Genomic DNA, 20,772 nt, shown 5'->3' with positions numbered 1-20,772 from the left:
CCTTGCAAAGGGAATGCAGTTCACATAAAAAAAGATGTTGCAACGGGCTGTAAGAATGTATTGTATAAAGGATATGAGGGAGTTTAAGGTTGATGACTGAAACAAATCGGTATGGAGGCTGATTTGTAAGCGACATACTCAAGGCTGTCGGTGGTTGCTTTGGGGAATTGCTAAGCCTGATGGTCTGTGGGAAATCACAAAATTCCACCCGAAGCACACTTGTGATATGGGACAAAGTTGAGCAGATCATTTTAATTTAGATATAAACATGATTGCTCATGTGTTACTTAAACACATTGAGGAAACTCCAAGGTAACTTATCTGACCGTTTACATTATATATCTTATAGCAATTAAAATATCATTACTAAATGTTGTTTGTTTAAACTTATTCAGGATGCCTATCAAAACTTGTATTAGCATGGTCCACTCAAAATATGGTAAAATCATAAGCAAGAGAAAGGGATTTCTCGAGCGTAGACGTGCTTTTGAGATGATCTTTGGAACTTGGGAATCCTCTTTTCAGGTGTTGCCGGGGTATATGGCGGCTCTAAAACATGATAATCCTGGCACTGTTGTACAGTGGCGGCTTTTAGAGGGTAGAATTTTCGACTTCGTCTTTGGGGCATTCAAACCAAGTATTGATGGTTTTGCTCACTGCCGGAATATGATATCGATAGATGGGACGCATGTATATGGCCGATATGACATTAAGCTCCTAATTGTAGTAGCTATGGATGCCAATGGGTCAATATTCCCTCTTGCTTTAGCAATTGCCGCCAACGAGAGCAACAAGACATGGGGGATGTTCTTGACTCATCTACAAACTTATGTTATTAAGGGTCGTCAGGGCATATGTGTCCTATCGGATCGTCATAAAGGCATATTGCACAATATGCGTACTCTGGAAGGGTGGCAGCCTCCACATGGTTACCATCGATATTGTTTAAGGTACTTAAAGGCTAATTTGCAAACAAAGTTTGGAAATGGAACTGTAAACATGTCACGCCCCGAACTATAGCCTGGGCGAAACACGATACTCAGTGCCTTACTACATGTGACCGAGCGAACCACATGACTTGCTGAATCATCATGAGGCATAACATGAGCGAAATATAACGTTAATGCATGATGAGCCTTTATAAAACGTAGTAAGTCATAATACTTAATAAAAATACTTGTTTAAATATGAGTGCGGAAATAACATGAATGAGCCAAAATAGTTATACGACTCTGAATGTCTGACATAACATAACTGATTTGTCTAGTCTATGAAACCTCTATCATGAGTCTGACTGGAAAACATACTTACTGGGACAAGGCCCCCAGCATACCTTAGATGCATAACTAATCATAAAACAAAAGTTGACTAAACCCCGAATGAGACGGGGCTCACCAATAAGCTGATACGAATGTTGTCCTACTGAGCAGATGTGTCGTCCTGTATATCAGTACCTGCATCGTGAAATGCAGGCCCCTGGGCAATAAACGAGGACGTCAGCATATTGAATGTACTGGTATGTAAAGCAACTGAATGAAATAACATGGGACATGAAATAACATGATAAGAACTGAAACTGAAAACCTGGACATGAACATGAGCATGAGCATGAGTACATATATATAACATAAGTAAAACATGATAAGTAGGGAGAGCATTTCATAAACCGACATGTGATATCACCACGTGGGTACATGGAGTCTGGTACATCGCCGGACCAGCAGAGCCCCCATACCTTGCCAGGGTATAAGGTGGTATCGTGCCTGATGGATCCATTCAGTGTAAAATTAAGGTATCGTCCTATTTGGGCGGAGCGATCCTTGTCCTTCGGTGGCTACGTAGTTTCAGGTTATCTGAGCCTTCTCGGTAATTCGTGCAGCTCCCAAAAACATGAACATAATATAGTTGGCTAAGAAGCCCATGGTTTTCGTGAATTAACTTGTACTTGTCTTGTAATCATGATTTCACGAAATAACTTGTAAACATGGTTTCATGATATAACTTGTAACTATGGTTTCATGAAATAACTTGTAAACATAGTTTCATGAAATAACTTGTATTTAGTATGTATGTATCTTGTAACCTAGCATGAAAGTAATTATATAATATAGTTGCATGAGAACTTGTAGACATGTAGGATATTCATGAAATAATCATTTTATTTAAAAACATGCATGCAAGAACCCATGGAATACAATATATGAGTTTTCATGGATTACAGACGGATTCTCAATAATCATAAAGAAATATTAAGAACTCAATGATGGAATTATAACAATTCATACATAATATAATCATGGGCATGGACCTAGGGTTATCATGAGCATGGTATAGAAACCCTAGTTTTAGTAGAGAATCATAATTTATGGATTATGAGGTGTGGGGAAGAACAAACTCTACATACCTTAGTCGCTCTAAAACTTGAATTAAAGACTTGAGCTTTGAAAAAGATTTCCAAAATCTTGAATTCTTGGCCCTTGAGATGGGTTTTATTGAAAACCCTAGTTTGGAATGATGATTTCTTGTTTAGATTACAAGGATATGTATTAGAATTGACTTGGAATAATTAGAGTAGGCTTACCTTGGTGTTCTTGATGATGGGAGAGGGTAGGAGGTTGTTCTAAGGTTTGAAGGAATGAAAAATAATGATTTGAACTGATATAGACGAATATATACTGTTCTGGAAAATTGGATTTTACGTCTAGCAAAATACTGGCCGTATTTTGAAATACGGACTGCACTGCGTCTCTTCAGTAAAATAGCCATCACTCTTTGCACAGATGTCTGTTTGACCCCCATAATATACCGTTGGAAGGGTATTTCAAAGCTCTACAACTTTCATCAAGGAAGGTTTTCCAAATTCCAAATATGTTTTGAAATACGGGCCGTATTTTGAAATACGGTCCGTATTTAACCATTTGACATCCAAATGTCAAATTCCAGAATGCTCAGAAATCCTTGGTACCAGTTTACGACTTGAATTACAGCCCGTATACTGAAATACGGTCACTGTTCATGGGGGTAAACCCCCATCTTACAACTGAACAGGGAATTTTCAATTCCCACATTCTTTATCTGATTTTCTAAGTCTAGAATCATGGTCAAAGCTTAGGTTAAAGGTACGGGGTGTTACAAAACAAATTGAGGGGGGGGGGGGGGCTGCGGTGCAGCATCAACAAAGAAAATGGGCTGCAAAAATGGAGCTGCTAAGGGAAGTGAGTGAAGAGGCATATGTTTGGTTGATGAAATTAGAAGTTGAAAAGTGGACGCTTTATGCTGATGGAGGAAGGAGATGGGACGCAACGAACAGCTCGGAGTCTTTCAATAGACTCCTCAAATCTACTCGAGGACTACCTGTCACCGCAATGGTAAGACTAAATTTCAGGCAGGTCGTGGAGCAATTTGCGGATAGGACAAGGCGGGCCAGAGCTATATTAGCCGACGAGGGAACATGGATGCCAAAGCCCTACAAAAAGATGGAGCACCATAGAAGAAAGGTAGAGGGTCACCAAATGACCGAGTATGACATCGTTCAACGAGTGTATGAAGTTAGAACGGGTTATTGCGACGACAAAGGAGGAAACAAACATATCGTTACTGAGCGTACAAAATCATGCACTTGTGGTAAGTGAAAAACATACCACATGCCATGTTCTCATGCAGTCAAGTGCTTTGAGAGAATGACCAGAAATGTAACTGATTATGTGGCAGAGGAATATAAGGTCGTAAAATACCTTAAAGCATATTTCGGCCACTTCCGTCCCCTTGGTGATCAAGCTTATTGGCCAGCGCCATTTTCTATGATTGCGAACAAGAACCATATCCGTAAATTGGGAAAAAAACAAGCTAACCCGTTATCACAATCAAATGGATGTTAGCGAAAAGACGTACTCTCGCAAGTGCTCGACATGTAAGCAATTTGGGCATGATAAGCGTTCATGTGGGCAAAACTCCCGTGGTGGCAGCACATCTGGAAGTAGAAAAGTGTCTAGAACTTGATTTTTTTTTAAGTCTATTGTAATTTAATGATGTATTTCGTTGCTAATGGAATGAAATATTTTTCGATTATTATGAGCCTCTCGTATTGGATGAATTATTTTTAAATATTATATTTATTTTTGCACATTCAAAAGGTGTGGATTACACAATACAATAACAAAATAAAAAAGACATAAAAGAAAAAAAAAACCTAATACAAAGCAGAGTAATTTTTTCTTTTCTATCTTTCTTGAACCAAAAAAGTACTTTCATAGCTTTGGGAGTAAAACAAAAGAGATTAATCAAAACCCTATAAAATATGACACTTAAACCTAAATATAATAAGTTTTCAAACGTACTTCGGAGCACTTTACAACCCTTAAAACGATGATCCAACTGTATATGTATACTTGATGTAATGAGCCGATATTATTGTACACTAAAAACATATTAAGTTCTATATAAAATATTTATATTCTGGTGTTTTGAAACGTGACTAATCTTCGGTTAAAGTACAAAAAATAAAGATTGGGGCCTGAGGTTTTTGGTAGGGGTTTCACGCACAGATTCTGTGCGTGAAACCTAGTTTGATTCTTTTTTTCTTTAATGGGTTAGTTTGATTCCAATTTTTTTTTTTGAGTTACAAAAGTGCCGGTCCCAGTAACATTGTGCCTGCATTTGTTTAAACAAGAGTTGAAATAATGGGACACAGCTCCTCCCCGGTTCATATTTTCCCTCAATTCGTCTAGCTAGGTCCTTTAATTTAATGTAAAAATATCGTCCTATTATTTGTTACGAGAGAAAAAATTTTAGTCTAATTTGCCCCTCTTTGGAGGAAGTTGCTGCTTCTCTTTGAGTTGCTGTTGGACTTCTATACGTGTGCAATTTCTATTTACTTATAATTGTTTTGGGTCTTGATGAATTATTAAGAAACAACAAAGAGATATTACAGTGGTACTCGTTCCACACTGATTTGCTTAGATGTGGATCCATAATTTAAAGTTTATGATTCCCAACAATTTTATTTTATTTTTTAAAAGAAAAAGAAAAAGAAAGAGACTTAATAAGTATAACATAAGGGAATTGAGCTCTCATCAAAGAGGGGCACCATAGCTTAAAAGGTACCACTTCCACCACGTGACCAGTAGATAACTTTGTTACTAGTTTTCCAACTAGTGATTGTTATTAGATTTAATGGAAAAAAAAGAGATAAAATAAGTGCCAGTGTGCCACGGTGCTGTTTCTGCCACATGACTAACAGAGGACTTTGTTAATAGGAGCCCGTTTGTATTGGCTTATAAGTTGCTAAAAACAGCTTATTCAGTTTTTTTTAGTATTTGACTGATCAGTTTAAAGTTATTTTGTGCTTAAAATAAGTCAAAAAAAATAATTGGACCCGCTTGACTTAGCTTATTTAAAGCAGCTTATAAGTTACTTTTTTTTAAGCCCATCCAAACAGGCTCTAGATCCCAAACTATTAGTACTTATATATGTACTGGATTTCTCAGTACAAAAATACCAGGTTTACACAAAAAGGTGGGGTTCTGGGGAAACCCCACCCTATACTCTAGATTCGCCCCAATTTGCTAAAGGATAGTAGAGAGTATTTTTTAACTGTGGGTAAATTATGCTGGTTAGTAAAATAAATCATACACATTGAATTGTTAAGAGAACACCGGGCACATTAATTTTAAGTTAAATCTGGATCGATTGTGATAGATTAATAGTTACATGGATAGTGAAGAAGTTGAAAGATAATATGGCTTTAATTGAATTGATATTAATGGATTCATTTTCCTTAGGACCGATTTGGCCATTAAAATTATTTCGGAAAAACAGTCTATAATTTGAAGTTGTATCTCAAATTTGGAAAATAACTTATAACCTATTTTTCAACTCACTTATCACTTTTGAAGTTATATTTATGTACATTTAAGCACGAATATTATTCTAAATATTCTTTATAAAAAATATAATCAAACACAATTCCATCTTTAACTCTACCTTTATAAATTTCAAATAAAGTGAAAAATATTTATAATCTATTACCAAACGCCTGCTTAATGTTTTCTCAATATCGACTATCCTACGGCTCTTCTCCCAATACACTAGAAAGGCATGTTTTTGAATTTAATAGTAATATATAGTGGCCGGGATGGTGAAAGAGATGAAATGTGTGTTGGCCACATATCGAGATCCTGAATATTAAAAAATTCAAGAAAATACCAAAAATGTGTGGGACGTCATCCGTATTTTTGTTATCTTATTAGGTGTTTGGTGTTTGTATTATGGCTCGATTAAATCGGGATTCAGATCAAAAAGTTTCGCATTGAGGGATAAAGAGGTTAAATTTTGATTAAATTTGGATTCGCGTCGAAAAATTCAATATTAGGGAGTAAAGTGCTTCCTAAATTTTGTATTTGGGTTCGAACTTGAGACTTCTAATTTCAAGTTTCAAGTCCAACTTCAAATCTATGGCCAAATGAAAACTTGAAAATTCGAGTTTTGAAGTTGTGACTTGTGATTTTTAGAACTTAAAGTTATGTTTGGACTTGTGTTTTACTAAAAATTGAAATTTTCTGAGTGGTAATCCCAAAAACTGGTTGGAACTTAAATTTTTTTTAAAGACAGATTTTCAAAATCTGATCTAAAATCTATGACCAAATGGATATTTAAAGATAGATTTTAAAAATCAATGACCAAATGCTAGTTAAGGATAAGGAATATTCACTACTCTACCGCAACCGCGTGTCGGCATCCCCACTATTTATAGACTCTCAACTTTATCATTTTAGCTAAACTATTTTCTGTCTACCGCTTGTTATCCACAACTTGGGCTTTCTCTCACGTAGCAATGGAAAAGGAGAATGACGAGGTGATTCTGTTGGACTACTGGCCTAGCATGTATGGCATGCGGCTTAGGGTTGCACTAGCTGAAAAGGAGGTCAAGTATGAGTTCAAAGAAGAAGTTGTGGGTGGTGTCAAAAGTCCTCTACTTTTGAAAATGAATCCAATCCACAAGAAAATCCCAGTTCTGATTCACAATGGAAAACCTATTTGTGAATCTCTTATTGCAGTTGAGTACATTGATGAAGTCTGGAAGGACAAATCTCCATTGCTGCCCTCTGATCCTTATCAAAGAGCACAAGCTAGATTCTGGGCTGACTACATTGACAAGAAGGTAACTTATACAATTTTGCTCTATATCCTGTTAGAAAAATATAAGAAGAAGCACAAAAGATTTAGGCTTGAAACATTTGGCCAATTGAATCTTATCGAATTGTTTCTAGAATTAAAAAAAAAAATTGTGCAAAAATAACAGATGCCAAGAAGAACAATTTTTTTTTGACACGTAATGAAGTTTGAAGTATTATTTTTGTATCTCCCTGACTTGAAACACGTACTGAATGCTTATGTAAAAGTAATATTTACTTCATGACAAGTCTTTGAATATTTTACAACAACCAAATAGTGGAGAAATTCTATTAGGAAAATAAGGACTCTCAGTTTGATCTTTAATTTGCGTAGAAAATTCGGAGAAGAAAGGATGCAAAAGAAAACTATGTTTTGTAAGTTAAAATTTTCAAGAAGTTCAATCCAAATACAAAACCACTTGTATTTTTATATAGGTTAAAAAAAATGAGAGATACACTTTCATTTAACTGACACATTTTTTAAAATAATTTATGTGTTAATTGTATTTAAGCAATTTTCTAACATATCCTTCTCTTGTGTCTTAAAAAAACGAATTACTGCAGATTGTCCCATTTACGTAACATGATTTGTTTTTTATTCTGTTTCAATATAGAACAATACATTCCTATTTTAGAAACATTTTGACATTTAATTGTCATTATTTTATAGTCATACAAATGTCTATGCCATATTTTATACCACAAGTTTCAAATGTTTTTATTCTTTTCTACGGTGATCAGTCAAATATCATCACATAAATTGAAATGAAGAGAGTTTTGTTCTTTGTTATGTGAGCGCATCAAATGAGGTAAATCTTTTAGAATTTAAGTTAAATAGACCATTATAGGAGTTTGCTTTCCATTTTTTAAGGTAATCAATTGATGTTTGTACGAAGAACTAATCGCTTGCAATTGCCTTTTAAGTGAGTTCATGATGTAAATCATTTTTCTACTGTTAGTGCATACAACTTATATGGGAAATCTTGAAATCTGCAGTTGTATGCTCCGGGACGAAAAACATGGGATGCAAAAGGAGAAGAGAAGGAGGAAGGCAAGAAGGAGTTGATAAAATCATTAAAGGTACTAGAACTGGAAGCACTTGGAGACAGGCCTTATTTTGGAGGAGAAAGTTTTGGTTTTGTGGATATTGCATTCATTGGGTTCTATAGCTGGTTTTATACCTTTGAGACCTTTGGCAACTTCAGCATGGAGGCTGAATGTCCCAAACTTGTTGCTTGGGGCACTAGATGCCTGCAAAAGGAAAGTGTCTCCAAGTCTCTACCTGATCCTTATAAGATCTATGAGATAATACTCACTTATAGAAAGCATTTTGGACTAGAATAGACATATTGATCATGTGCAAATTAAGGCACTTAGTTAATGTTGCCTTGTTGAGTAATCATTGAAGAATTGAAGTATGAGTACTCTGTTTTCTTATAGAAATAAAGCACCAAGCGCTAGCTTGTGGTGTCTCAGTATAATCTATGTATGTAATTCTATTGTTTCTTATTTTTGCACTGATCGAAGTGAACTTTATTCGAAACGATGTGTTGTTGTTCAAACTAACACAAGAATCGAATGCACTATGCATACACTAAAGAATGATCACAAGCTATGTATATTGGCCCTATAGTCAACTTCAGAGTCATCGGTATATAGATTAAAAATTCCATTTATCTTTAGCTTTGTCAATTTATGTTGTTGGGATTTTTCAAAATCCTTGTTGCATCCATGTCGATCCTACATGATTTGGGTGTGGGTGTGAGATCCACATATACCGGATTTGTTCAATTGGTTTGAATTTCGTCTTATATCATATATATTCAGATAAAGTACTAAACACACTTTGCTATTATATGAGATAACTATAGAACATTAATTAGTAATTGATCCATATGTGTCTCCAAAATCCAAACTTCCAACACAGAGGATATTAATTATTTCAGAACTATATCCAAACACGTAAATTGATCTAATAAACTAAGAACATATATTTTTAAGTGGCAATCCAAACACCTTGTTAAAGCTTTGATAGTTGCTTGACATTTGAAGTCAGCTTGTACATAACATCTTCAAATCTTTCCATAGCTTTTGGAGGCAAGCTTATTGTTGTTAGAATGCCTTTCTGCCCCTTGTAATTTTTAAAAGCCACAAAGAAACTAAAACAAGAATCAACCTTAGCAGCCCCACCATACTTTGGTTCTCCCCATCCAAAATCAACCTTATCAAATCCTACATAAGCAGTGTTTGAAATAGCAAAATTCCATGATTGTGTTATGCCAGGTCTCCCTTTAATTACCATAAAATCTACCATAGATCTAAAATACTCTTCATTCACTTGATTCTTGGCTTTCTTGATTAACTCAAGTGCATAAGTCAGCGGATATGTACTTAAAAGTCCTGCTTTTGACACTGCTGCTGGAAAAGCAAACGCGTTGCCATAATATCCGTGCGGTATTTTCAAATGTTCAAACCTCCCACGGGCTGTAACAAAATATGTCAGCCGCACAATTTCTTCAGGATTTAAATTGAGTGAAATTGTTCGATGTCTCCATAAAAACGAGGTTAATAACTCAAATCGTCCACTTGAACGATGAACTGGTGAAACTTGATTACGGATAGCTTCTATCTCCTCTTCACCAAAGAAAAATGAACGTTGAATCAATTCTTTTTCCAATTTTAACCATGCATTTGTTGATTCAATTTCTTCCTCAAATTCGTGATGCTTGCATGTAATGCGTGGTGATGGCCTCGCATTTAGGGTATCCCTTTGCCAGACGGGTATGATGGAAGGAGCAGAGGCTTTGAATTTCACAAAATCAGTTACTGCATTTAGGAATAAAACTAAGCCAAAGGCATCAACCATTGTATGATTAACTCTTACTGCTACTGCAAATCCACCACAAGTAAAACGGGTAACCTATAGGAATAAAGACATTCATATTAGAAGTGGAGGAAACTGACAAATCTCTGCTACTTCAATGAAAATTAAGTTTCGTGTGTGTTCTTATAATTTGTTGAATGAGTTTATTCTTCCTACAGTACGTCACGGTTTAAATGATAGAACCCAACCAACAGAACTATGTTAAGCTGCTCTATCATGTACATGCTCAGCAATTACCAATTAACATAAAATCCAACGAGTAGATTTTAATTCTTTATCGGTATGGTATAACTAGTTATGAATTTTGTCTTTTCAATAATTAATTAATGAAATATGAAAATCAATTGAGATTTTAAATTTAACAAGTATTTTGTTTTTGTTTATAACATAAAAAGTACAGAAAAAATAATTTGTTGCGTACTTTTATTTAAAACAGTTAAATGAGATCTAAACATCAAATGTTAGTATATATACATACCAGTGGCGGATCTAGCATGCTAGGTCGGGGTTCCATTGAACCCCCAACTTTCGACGCGGAGCATAAATTTATGCATAAAAATTTATTAAAACTGCAATAAATAGTAGACATGAACTCATAACTTTTAAAAACGACGGGTTTACACTAAGAATCTTAAGGTTGAACCCATAGAGTTTAAATTTTGGATCCGCCTCTGATACATACATAACAACACCTCACTATAACAACCATGAAATTTTCAGACAAACGTTGTCATTATAGAGAGGTTTGACTATAATTTTTGAATATCTACTTTTTGTTCTTAAAATATTGAGTTGACATAATCAATTTAGCATAAAAGATTAGTTAAATTGACTCTTGAAAAACAAAAACTGCCACGTAAATTAGAACGGAGTAGTATGCTTTAAGTTCGCGATCCATGACAGCATATGCAAACTATTTATCTGAAGAATGTTATATCTGTTTTTTTTTTACAACCGTGCAACTTTGTATTTTCGTTTTTTTTACGATCGTGCAACTCACAATGTCTCAAAAGGCACATATCCAGAATAATAAAATATTGGGATAAGTTGGCTAAACACGATATTTTACGCTAGGATGAACCGCCCAAAAATATGCAAAACAAAAGGAAACAGTTATAGCAAGTAAATTGTGTGGCATGTAGATGTAGTGATACAAGCATTTAGTCTCTCTCTCTTTTTTTTTCCTTTTCTCGATGTACATTTTTCCAATTCTCCGTCTTTATTCAAATTACTTTTAAATAGGACTCTCAAAAAGTGATATCGTAAAGAGTTAACTGAAAAAGTTTAACTTTTCTTGAATTGGTACAAGGTTCTATGAATTGATAGAAGTAGTAACAAGATTAATCCAACGAATACAAGTAAAATAATTAAAGAACACTAAGTATAATTTACCCAAAATAATACCTCCCGGCTGATTTACGTAAATATCCCCTTTTTAGATCATCATTCAAATTTTATTTCTATTTTAAAAATTATGCAAATATAGCCATTGAGAAATTATCCATCCGAACAATGTTAGACTCGAGTCGAACGTTTGCTCATAAATTGCTCAACCTTATAGAAAAATCGTCTAATCTTTTCAACAACCTACAAACTTTTAGACAACAGTATAACATTGTTTTATAAGATTTTCAGTTTGTTCAAAAGGGATTTTTCGTTTACAAGGTCTATAAGGGGGCAACCGACAAAACTTTTGGATACTTCCTATTGTTCCAGTTTATGTGATTATACTTTACTTTTTAGTCTATTCTAGAAAAAATGATACTTCTAAATTTGAAAACGATTACTTTTTTGAGATGTTTAAGGTCACAAGTTACAAAAAAAATGTAGTCAGAGATACGTTATGACATGTTTAAGACCACAAATTTTAAAAAACTTCATTTTTTCCCTTAAACTCAAACTCCGTGAAAACTAACGATTTAGACTAGGTCGCATAAATTAAAAGGGATGTAGTAATTAAATTAAAAGATGAATAATACTGTTGCAAAGGAGTGTATGATAATATACCTGAATCAACATAAGAGGGCAATCAGTGATCCCATCAGAACCTGGTACATTGTACAGCAGATCCTCCAAGAATGGACATGGAGGTTTTATGGATTCCCCTAACATATCAAGCTCCACATCTGCATAGGCTTCTGTAAACAATATTCCTTCACCATTGCAATTCACCATGTGCTTCCCCTTAGGCCCTAAGATGAGCCTACCAGCTAATGGATAGTAAAATACTAGTGCTTTTGATAATCCATCTTTAATCACCTTAGCAGGATCTATCCCTTCCATTGAAGGGTTGTGTTCGTAAAAAAATAAATTAGATATGTGAAAACGCAGACCTTCTCGATCGTCTATGTCTGAGAGATGTTTTATTTCACGAGGAGTAGCTGTTGCTGGAATGATTAATTCAGATTCACGCCGTATCACTGAGAGTTGTGAAGGGGAAAGTTGTTCCATTCCTCAAGGCGAAAAGGGAAATGATTGTATTGGATTATTTAGTATGCTACTTTAAGCAAGTAGCTATTTATTGTTCAGAAGTCAACTCTATTAGTAATTCTTTTGTGAGTCATTTTAGGACTTAGCTGTCCTAAAGGACCAATTAGTTAGGATTTTGGACAAACGATGTGCGTGCACATTACGCCTAAATAAGTGGCATTTATTGTCATAACCTGTGGTTAAAGAAACTTAACCCGTGACCATAGGGCTAAAGTTTCAGCTCTTAAAAGAGAAGCATGGAGCAGAATGTTTATTTAATATGTCCAATAGTGTTTTAAAAGGCAGTTTTGGGACTCGCCTTGTCCCGGGGCGGGACACTAGAAAAATCAACGCTCGGTGCTCGCTTTACAGTTCTTATATAATTATAGGTCAAATTCCTTAGTTAACATTGTTGATCCTCATAATGCTTTAATAATGAATGATTTCTAATAGTTTTTTCATCTATAAAAATAAGAAGATTGAAACTATCTCAAATAAGAAGCTTTAGTATTGTATATTTACTATTTGAGAACACCGTGAGAGTGAATATCACCTAACATTTCTTTTAAAAATACATAATCAAATTTTACATGTTCACTTATCATCGGTCGTCATGGCTTTTTCCTATGCCTCAAAATTATCATATTTTATTATTAAATTATTTGAATGTAATTTTGTTTCGTGAAGGAGTAATGTTTTAATTATAATACTAATAAAGTGTATTGATTATTTTCTTTTAGGGAGGTAAATTGCATAGCATGGAAGTAATATATTTAAGAAATTGTGATTCTTTTTTTGTTTGAAAGTTAAGATGTTAGAGTTAATTTGCATCTCATAATAGCTTTTACATCATTGCATTATTTTTACTTGTAATATTATGTTAGAAGTTTTATTTTCTATGAGTTATTTTAATCATGTTTTTAGTTTTTTAAAACTATTAATGTATTTTTTTTTTATAAATTTGTGTTATTATACTATTTTACTACATTATAAATTAAAATCTTAAAGATCCATGGGGCTTACGCCCCATGCCTCGAGGCTTACGTCTCCCCCCGTGTTAAGTAAGACGTTCTACCTCACGCTCCCGCTTTTTAAAACACTGTGTCCAACATCCTAAAGTAGAGTATACTTTTGAAGAAAAAAAAAAAGTCTAGCTCTATTTCAATGTGGTATACTTTTGGTAAAGTCAAAATTTGCGAATTTGGTATACTTTTGGTAAAGTCAAAATTTGCGAAAACTTTGAGCATTTCTGTCTTTTTCTTTATAACAGTAGAACTTTTTTCAGTAGCATATCCCAAACATATAGATTTGTGTTGGAACTGCTTCTGGTTTGCAAAATTACTCTCGTGTATAGAATCACTCAGTTCTATCAACTTCTGAGAAGAGATACTCCCTCCGGACCATAAGTCTCACTTTAGATAAGGAAGCCAAATAAGTCTCACTTTTTGATAGACCCTCGCTCAATTGCTATTGTTTTCCTCACACCAATGTGCAAATTGCAATCAAATAGTTTTTCCAATACCAAGAACTTTCAATACAAATAAAACTAATTATTTCAGAACTATAGTAAAATACACATCAATTTCAAAAGACAACAACGACAATAAACCCGGTCAGGACTGTCTCAACAAGATTGGAGGCTTAAAGCCTAATTTCAGAAAGAGCCCCTAATATTTATTTTATTTTTAAAAAGGAAAGATCGTGATATATATTTTTGCTTAAAGTCTACTTTACTAGCTTTTTTAGATGCGAAGTCATTAATTACTATTTTATAATCGTCAAGAACAAAGCAAAGCTGTTTAACATTTTTTTCAAATCAATCTATTCTAAAAAAAAAATCAACTGACAATACAACTAATAAATCACGTGACAAAAAAATAATTACATAAAAATTTAAAATTGTGTGCTCCACTCCATCTGTCTCAATTTATGTGACACAATTTGAATTTCGAGAGTCAAACTTTCTTATTTCTATCGTGAATTCAGACATACAATTTTTAAGTTTTTTGAAAAATAATTTACTAGTTAGAAACTACATAAAAATACTATAAGTCACAATAAATTTTTAAACAAATTAGCCATAAAACTTAATAAAAAATGGTTCCCAAAGCCATTGCCTTAGCGGCTTTGGCCTTGAGCCGGGCCTGAACCCGGTATAATTCCACAAGTGGGGTCTGGGGAGGATAGAGTGAACGCAACCTTATTCCTACCTTGTGAGGGTATGGAGACTGTTTTTGATAGACCCTCGGCGCTAAATGACAATTTCAAAAAACAAAAAAACAATTTGGCAATCCAAGCACCACCTAAATCTTTGGCACTTTCCTAGACCTTTGACGACATTTGAGGTCAACTTGTACATTGCATCTTGGAATCTTTTCATTGCTTCTGGAGGTAAGCTTATTGTTGTCAGGATGCCCTTCTGCCCGTTGTTACTTTTACAAGGCACATAGTAGGTAATAAAAGAAGGGTAAAGGTGCAAATATATTTCTCAACTTTGCGATTTAGAGCAGATATATTCCTCGTTATAAAAGTGGTGTAAATATACCTCTGTCGTTATAAATGCTGCAAATATACCCTTTTTGCTGACGGATTTTTTTTTTTTAAATCATTTAGTTTATTTCTTAATTAAAAAAAATACCTCATGGCTTTAAGTAGACATATTTTTCTAAGGGATAATGCCACATGATAACTTTTTTTTTGGTGGGTCGGGTCTGGTTCGTTTAAAAAAATGGGTAGATTTTTTTTTTTTAAGCCACGGAGATATTTTTATAAACGAACAAGAACCGATCCACCAAAATTTTTTTTACCATGTGGCGTTAGAAAAATATGTCTACTAAAAAAAATGGGTAGACCTTTTTTTTAAGGCCACATGGCATTTTTTTTTAATTAAGAAATAAGTTAAATGATTTTTTTTAAAAAAAAAAAAACCCATTAGCGAAAATGATATACTTGCACTATTAATTTGTGTAAGGGCAGAGGTATATTTGCACCATTTTGTAACGGCAAGGACACTTTTTTAACGAAGGGTATATCTGATCTAAATCACAAAGTTGAGGGGTATATTTACACCTTTGCCCATAAAAGAATGAGCGTTAGCAACCCCACCATACTTGGGTTCTCCCCATCCAAAATCTTTATCAAAACCTACATTAAAAATGTTTGACATAACAAACTTCCAAGCTTGTATAAAATTAGGCCTCCCCTTAATCACATTAAGATCCGCCGGAGATCTAAAATACTCCTCGTTAACTTTATTCTTGGCTTTCTTGATTAATTCAAGAGCATACGTCAATGGATATGTGCTAATATGTCCGGCTTTCGATACTGCTCCTGGAATAGCAAATGCATTACCGTAATATCCAAGTGGTATTTTCAAATTTATAAGTCTCCAACGCGCTGTTACAATTGGTCCCATACACACAATTTCTTCAGAATTTAGATCGACTGCAATTGTTCGATTTTTCCACAAAAATGAGGTTAATAACTCAAATCTTCCGCTTGAATGATGGGTTGGTGAAACTTGATCGCGAATAGCTTCTATATCTTCTCTGCACCAAAGAAGAATGAGCGTTGGATCAACTCGTTTTCCATTCTGAACCATGCATCATTTGATTCAATTTCTTCATCATACTCGTGATGCTTGCACGTTATGCGTGGTGGCGTCCTCGCGCTTAGGAAATCCCTTTGCCAAACTGGTAGAATGGAAGGAGTAGAAGCTTTGGATTTCACTAAATCACTCACTGCATTTAAAAATAAAGCTAAGCCAAAAGCATCAACCATGGTATGATTTAACTCTTGCTGCTACGTTAAATCGTAAAACGGGTAACCTGTTCGAATAACACATATTCTTAATTATTAAAAGAGGATAAAACTGATAAACAAGGAATAATTAAGAGAACTTTGCTATGCTAAGGAACTTTGCTATACTCCATCTGGTTCAAAAAGAGTGTCTACTGAGTCATTTGCACACCTCTTAAGAAAAAATTAAGTCTTAGAAAAAAATTGGTGATTTGACTAAACTATGTACCCCTGATTACAGGTATTGCGATTTGATCACTTAACACTTAATAAGGATAAATATGAAAAAATAAAATTAATTCTTTCTTGATTTGAAAAGTAGACACTCTTTTTGAAAAGAAAAAAAGGCTCAGTGGATACTCTTTTTGAACTGGAGGGAGTACTAACGTGAGAGTATTTGGCAAAGAAGCCACTTCCTTAGTTTAAGTTGCAACATGGCCACTCCTTTTCTTTTCCCTTTATCTTTTCATTTTAGGGTAAAGGGTAGTGGTTCCGAGGTCACTTTATAATTTTAAAAACTTTGTAGTTCACAACTTATACACTTAAGTCCCCTTTCACTTATATTAAAATATACAAAAGTCCCTTTCTCTCTCCTCAGTTCTTCCCAACTCTCGCTATAAAAAATTGAAGTGCACATTGGAATTCTCCCTCTCCCCCAGTCTTGGTAACGTTCTTGTCGTCTATTCCAGGTATCTTCTTTAATTTAGCAACTCCTCCAGAGCATTTAGAGCTCCATTTTGCCATGAAAGTTGTTATTATTTGACGAACTCGATAGAACCCTAGTGTTCATGAAGTTGAAATTTCTTTTTCAAAATTTTGGAAGTTTCGCCTGTTTTTTGCTAGAAATATGTGTTATTTCTACTTGTTTCGATCTTTGTTTTTCTGTTTTTGCAAACATATCATGGTCTATTAATAGACTTTTGGTTGATTATTCTTATTTTTTTGTCGGGGCTGATCAACGTCACTATATTGTTTGTATATAGATTATAAAATGGCTAGATGTAGAGGAAGAGGAGGGCACATAATTCTAACCCGTTCTAGGGCCACATCTGACGATAGAAAAAGAAAAGGTAAAGAAGTTAGCCGAGAAGGTAAAAAAAAAACTGTACAACCTGAAAATGACGCGTACTTAGAGAAGAATAATGATGAGTATAGTGTCGAGGAAGGTGAAAGAGATGATCCCCATGTTTCTGAGGGGTCTGGTGGTGATGAAAATGATAATCCCTTGTCCTTGCCATATTGTGCAAAGATAATTGACGTCGATAAGTATGGTCTGATCAATTGGCTGGATGATTACAACTCGTTTCCAGCAAAAGTTTCGGTTAGGATTAGGCTGACATTGCTTGATGATTTAAAAAAAAAACCCTAAAAGATCATAAACTTAGGAAAATGTTCAGGCATTCCTGTTTTGGTCAGTTTAGAAAAATATTAGAACACTTCAATAGATTCAATGGAATGTTGGTGCATTCTATGGTTCTTCGTCATGTGGTTGAGAAGAAAAAGCGTGAGATGTGGTTCTTGGTGAATGACAAGCCTGTGTGTTTTGGCTTGAATGAGTTTGCTTTGATCACTGGTCTAAACTGTGCATCATATCCTAGCCCAACTAGAGAGGAAAGGGTACTTAAGAAAAGGGAAGGATTCTGTGCAAAAGTTTGTCGCAATAAAAAGATTTCTGCAGAAAAGCTATTGGCGGTGGTAAGAGGGCCTAGGTCGACCAAAGAGGAAAAGCTGAAATGTTGGCTTGTGTGGTTTGTGCACACAATATTGCTTGCCAAAGATGTGTCAAAAGCATGATGTGCAGAATAAGAAAACAACTTACTGGAAACACGAATCATGTATGCCAGAAACGGTATCCGGCCCCTTGCGGGACCCGGGGAACGTGGCGCCACCCTGCCTTTGGCGCCACACACATCATACTCCAGAAGGTTTGCTCCGTAATCTCCGTCACACATCATAATATCACATCATAAGATCAGAATATACTATACACATATATGGTTCGGCGAACCATGAACACATCATAACACCGTAACACATCATACTCCGGAATACATATATGGCACCCGGCCCTCAAGCGAGGGACCCGGCGAACCATGCGCACGACATATACCGGCCCGGGACTCCGCGAAAGAGATCATGACATATGCACGAGTAGAGTAGTGAGAAACTAAATGCACATAAATCAAGACTCGATAGATAAGTATACTTACCGACCCCTAAAGGCTCAGAAACAAGTTCCGGGTCAATCCGACTTAGTATAAGAAAGTTATGAGCGTTTGAAGTACAGAACGTTCTATAAGCGTTTCAGAAGCTATTTTTGGGAAATCAAAGCCATAATCATGTCAAGTATCTTTCGGATATCGTTATGGATATCCGAAATAGAACTTTTGGAACCACATGCACATATCAAAATATATCAAAGACTCGATGGAATAATCGAACGTGCTAGCATTTGAAAAATCAAAACTTTAGTCATATCAATTATCTTTCGAATGCCCTTTGGAAACACATCAACAAACTTCGGACATCATAGATATGCATCAAAACCATATGAAACAACTTATGGAAGTCAAGAATATTAGCCTTCCTAGTGGCTCTAAGAATAGGAAATTTCTTTGAAATCATACATATACGTCATTAGCTCGTTTCGTAAAGATCATGCCAAAAGAAAGAAAGGGTAAGCCTTACATACCTGCTCCACGTCCTATTGGCTACGTTTATTCGTCCAAGCTCGTTAGTCTACATTCAAGGAGATTTACATAATCATCAGACATATTGTCACACACTTGTCTTAATCTTTCAAGTAAATTCACTTATAATCTGCCGAAATTTCGGCATCATTTCCCCTGTAAATACACCATCCCCGAGAATCTAACTCGGCCAAATCAACAATCAACAATCCGAGAATTCAACTCGGCCAAATTATTAACAACATTACCAACAATCGTACTAACAACTTCAACAATCAATCCCAAAACATATTCTAACATCAACAATTCTTGTCACACAATTCACGGCATTTCATTTATCCAATTTAATCACATATATTCAAGCTAACACCAATGATCCCACATTCAAGTATTAATCCGAAATCTTTCTAATATGATTCAAGAATGCTTCTAACAATTCACATGATATTCCAACAACCCAATCAACATTTTTACTTTACCCGAAACCTTCCAAATGCGACACAACAACCACAATACATTCTCTTCTTCCAAATTCATGGACTATACCAACAATTCACACACTAACAACATTATTTTCCATAAGTGCAAGAACACTATATTCAATTCACATTAACTTCTAAAATAATTTTCCAACAATTACAACTTGAACTAGAATTATTAAACTTCCATTTCTCATCATAGATTCCATTACAACAACAACCAAAATACTAGATAAAATTAGCTCATCATCCCTACACACTACAACACATATACACGGCCACACACACTACACATACACGGCCACCACACAACTTCCATATTTTCACAAATTTCATTTCTACATACTACAACATACCTAAACCATTCATAACATATAAAAGAAGATTAATTCTTACCTTTTTCCCTTGATTTCCCTTTTGTCTAGAATTGTGAACTTGCAACAAAGAGAGGTTTTCTTGCTCCAACAATTATACCACGTTAAAGAGGACCTTTGAATTAGTAGGAATACTAGAAAAAAAATATTTTTTTGATGGGGATTTTTGGACCTCAAAATTCGGCCACCATGGCCGAATGGTCTTCAATTTTTGTTCTTCAAGGTTCTCAAACTTTCTAAGTGTTAAAGATGAAGAATGTGACTAATTAGTCATCTAAGGTCCTCATATATAAGTCATCCATGTGTCCATGGCCCACACATGGCTTGGATCAATTAAAATTAGCCAAGCCATGGGTGAGAGCCCACCTATGCCACACGACCAACATGGCCTTTTATTTCATGATTTATCAACTTTCTAAAATTAACTTTTAACCCCAAATTTTTCTAATATTCCATGCCCATAAATTCATAAGCAACTTATGCCTTTCTCAATAATTCCATACCAATAATATTCATAAACAACTTGTGTATTAGACAAGATCAAAATATAGTCTTGCTCTTAACTTCTCACAATTATCCTGGATTGTCCGAACGTACAAAATACAGGTTATAACAGGAACAACTTCACCAATGGGTTCTCACCAAGACTAAAAGCAAGTCTCAGATCACCCAAGTGATGAATACAGAGTTTATCCATGAGATATGGAATGAGATAAACAATAGAATTTTTGAGAAAGTTGAGAGTATAGAAAGTATTATCGCAAAAAAAAAAAACATGTATTTGTTGTGTAAGATCTTCCCTAGCTGGGAAAAGTTTGCTAGATAGGTGTCAGTTTTGAGATGAGTGTCATCGGAAGGTTGATGAGTCGTGAAATTACGCGATATTCGATGCTAATTCCTTAAGTT

The 20,772-nt window shown here is 34.9% G+C and overlaps 3 protein-coding genes across 3 annotated transcripts; 1 reads left to right on the top strand and 2 right to left on the bottom strand.

Annotated features, from left to right (window-relative positions):
• The first annotated feature begins 6,749 nt into the window (after positions 1 to 6,749).
• Positions 6,750 to 8,715, top strand: LOC132635478 (probable glutathione S-transferase parC). The gene is made up of 2 exons (XM_060351884.1): positions 6,750 to 7,159; positions 8,169 to 8,715. Exons 1-2 carry the CDS (start codon positions 6,833 to 6,835, stop codon positions 8,514 to 8,516), a joined length of 675 nt encoding a protein of 224 aa, XP_060207867.1. The 5' UTR covers positions 6,750 to 6,832; the 3' UTR covers positions 8,517 to 8,715.
• Positions 8,716 to 9,079: 364 nt separating this feature from the next.
• On the bottom strand, positions 9,080 to 12,522 carry LOC132638249 (alcohol acyl transferase 1 allele RGa-like). Its single transcript, XM_060355195.1, has 2 exons — positions 12,064 to 12,522; positions 9,080 to 10,092 (listed from the first exon to the last, which is right to left on the bottom strand). Exons 1-2 carry the CDS (start codon positions 12,505 to 12,507, stop codon positions 9,193 to 9,195), a joined length of 1,344 nt encoding a protein of 447 aa, XP_060211178.1. The 5' UTR covers positions 12,508 to 12,522; the 3' UTR covers positions 9,080 to 9,192.
• A 3,040-nt stretch (positions 12,523 to 15,562) lies between these two features.
• On the bottom strand, positions 15,563 to 16,126 carry LOC132637242 (alcohol acyl transferase 1 allele GSc-like). Its single transcript, XM_060354359.1, has one exon. The coding sequence runs from the start codon at positions 16,124 to 16,126 to the stop codon at positions 15,563 to 15,565; it is 564 nt and encodes a 187-aa protein (XP_060210342.1).
• Positions 16,127 to 20,772: the final 4,646 nt, after the last annotated feature.

Source organism: Lycium barbarum, chromosome 4, assembly GCF_019175385.1.
Source record: "Lycium barbarum isolate Lr01 chromosome 4, ASM1917538v2, whole genome shotgun sequence".
Lineage (NCBI taxonomy): Eukaryota > Viridiplantae > Streptophyta > Magnoliopsida > Solanales > Solanaceae > Lycium > Lycium barbarum.
This window is presented reverse-complemented; position numbering and strand designations above follow the sequence as displayed.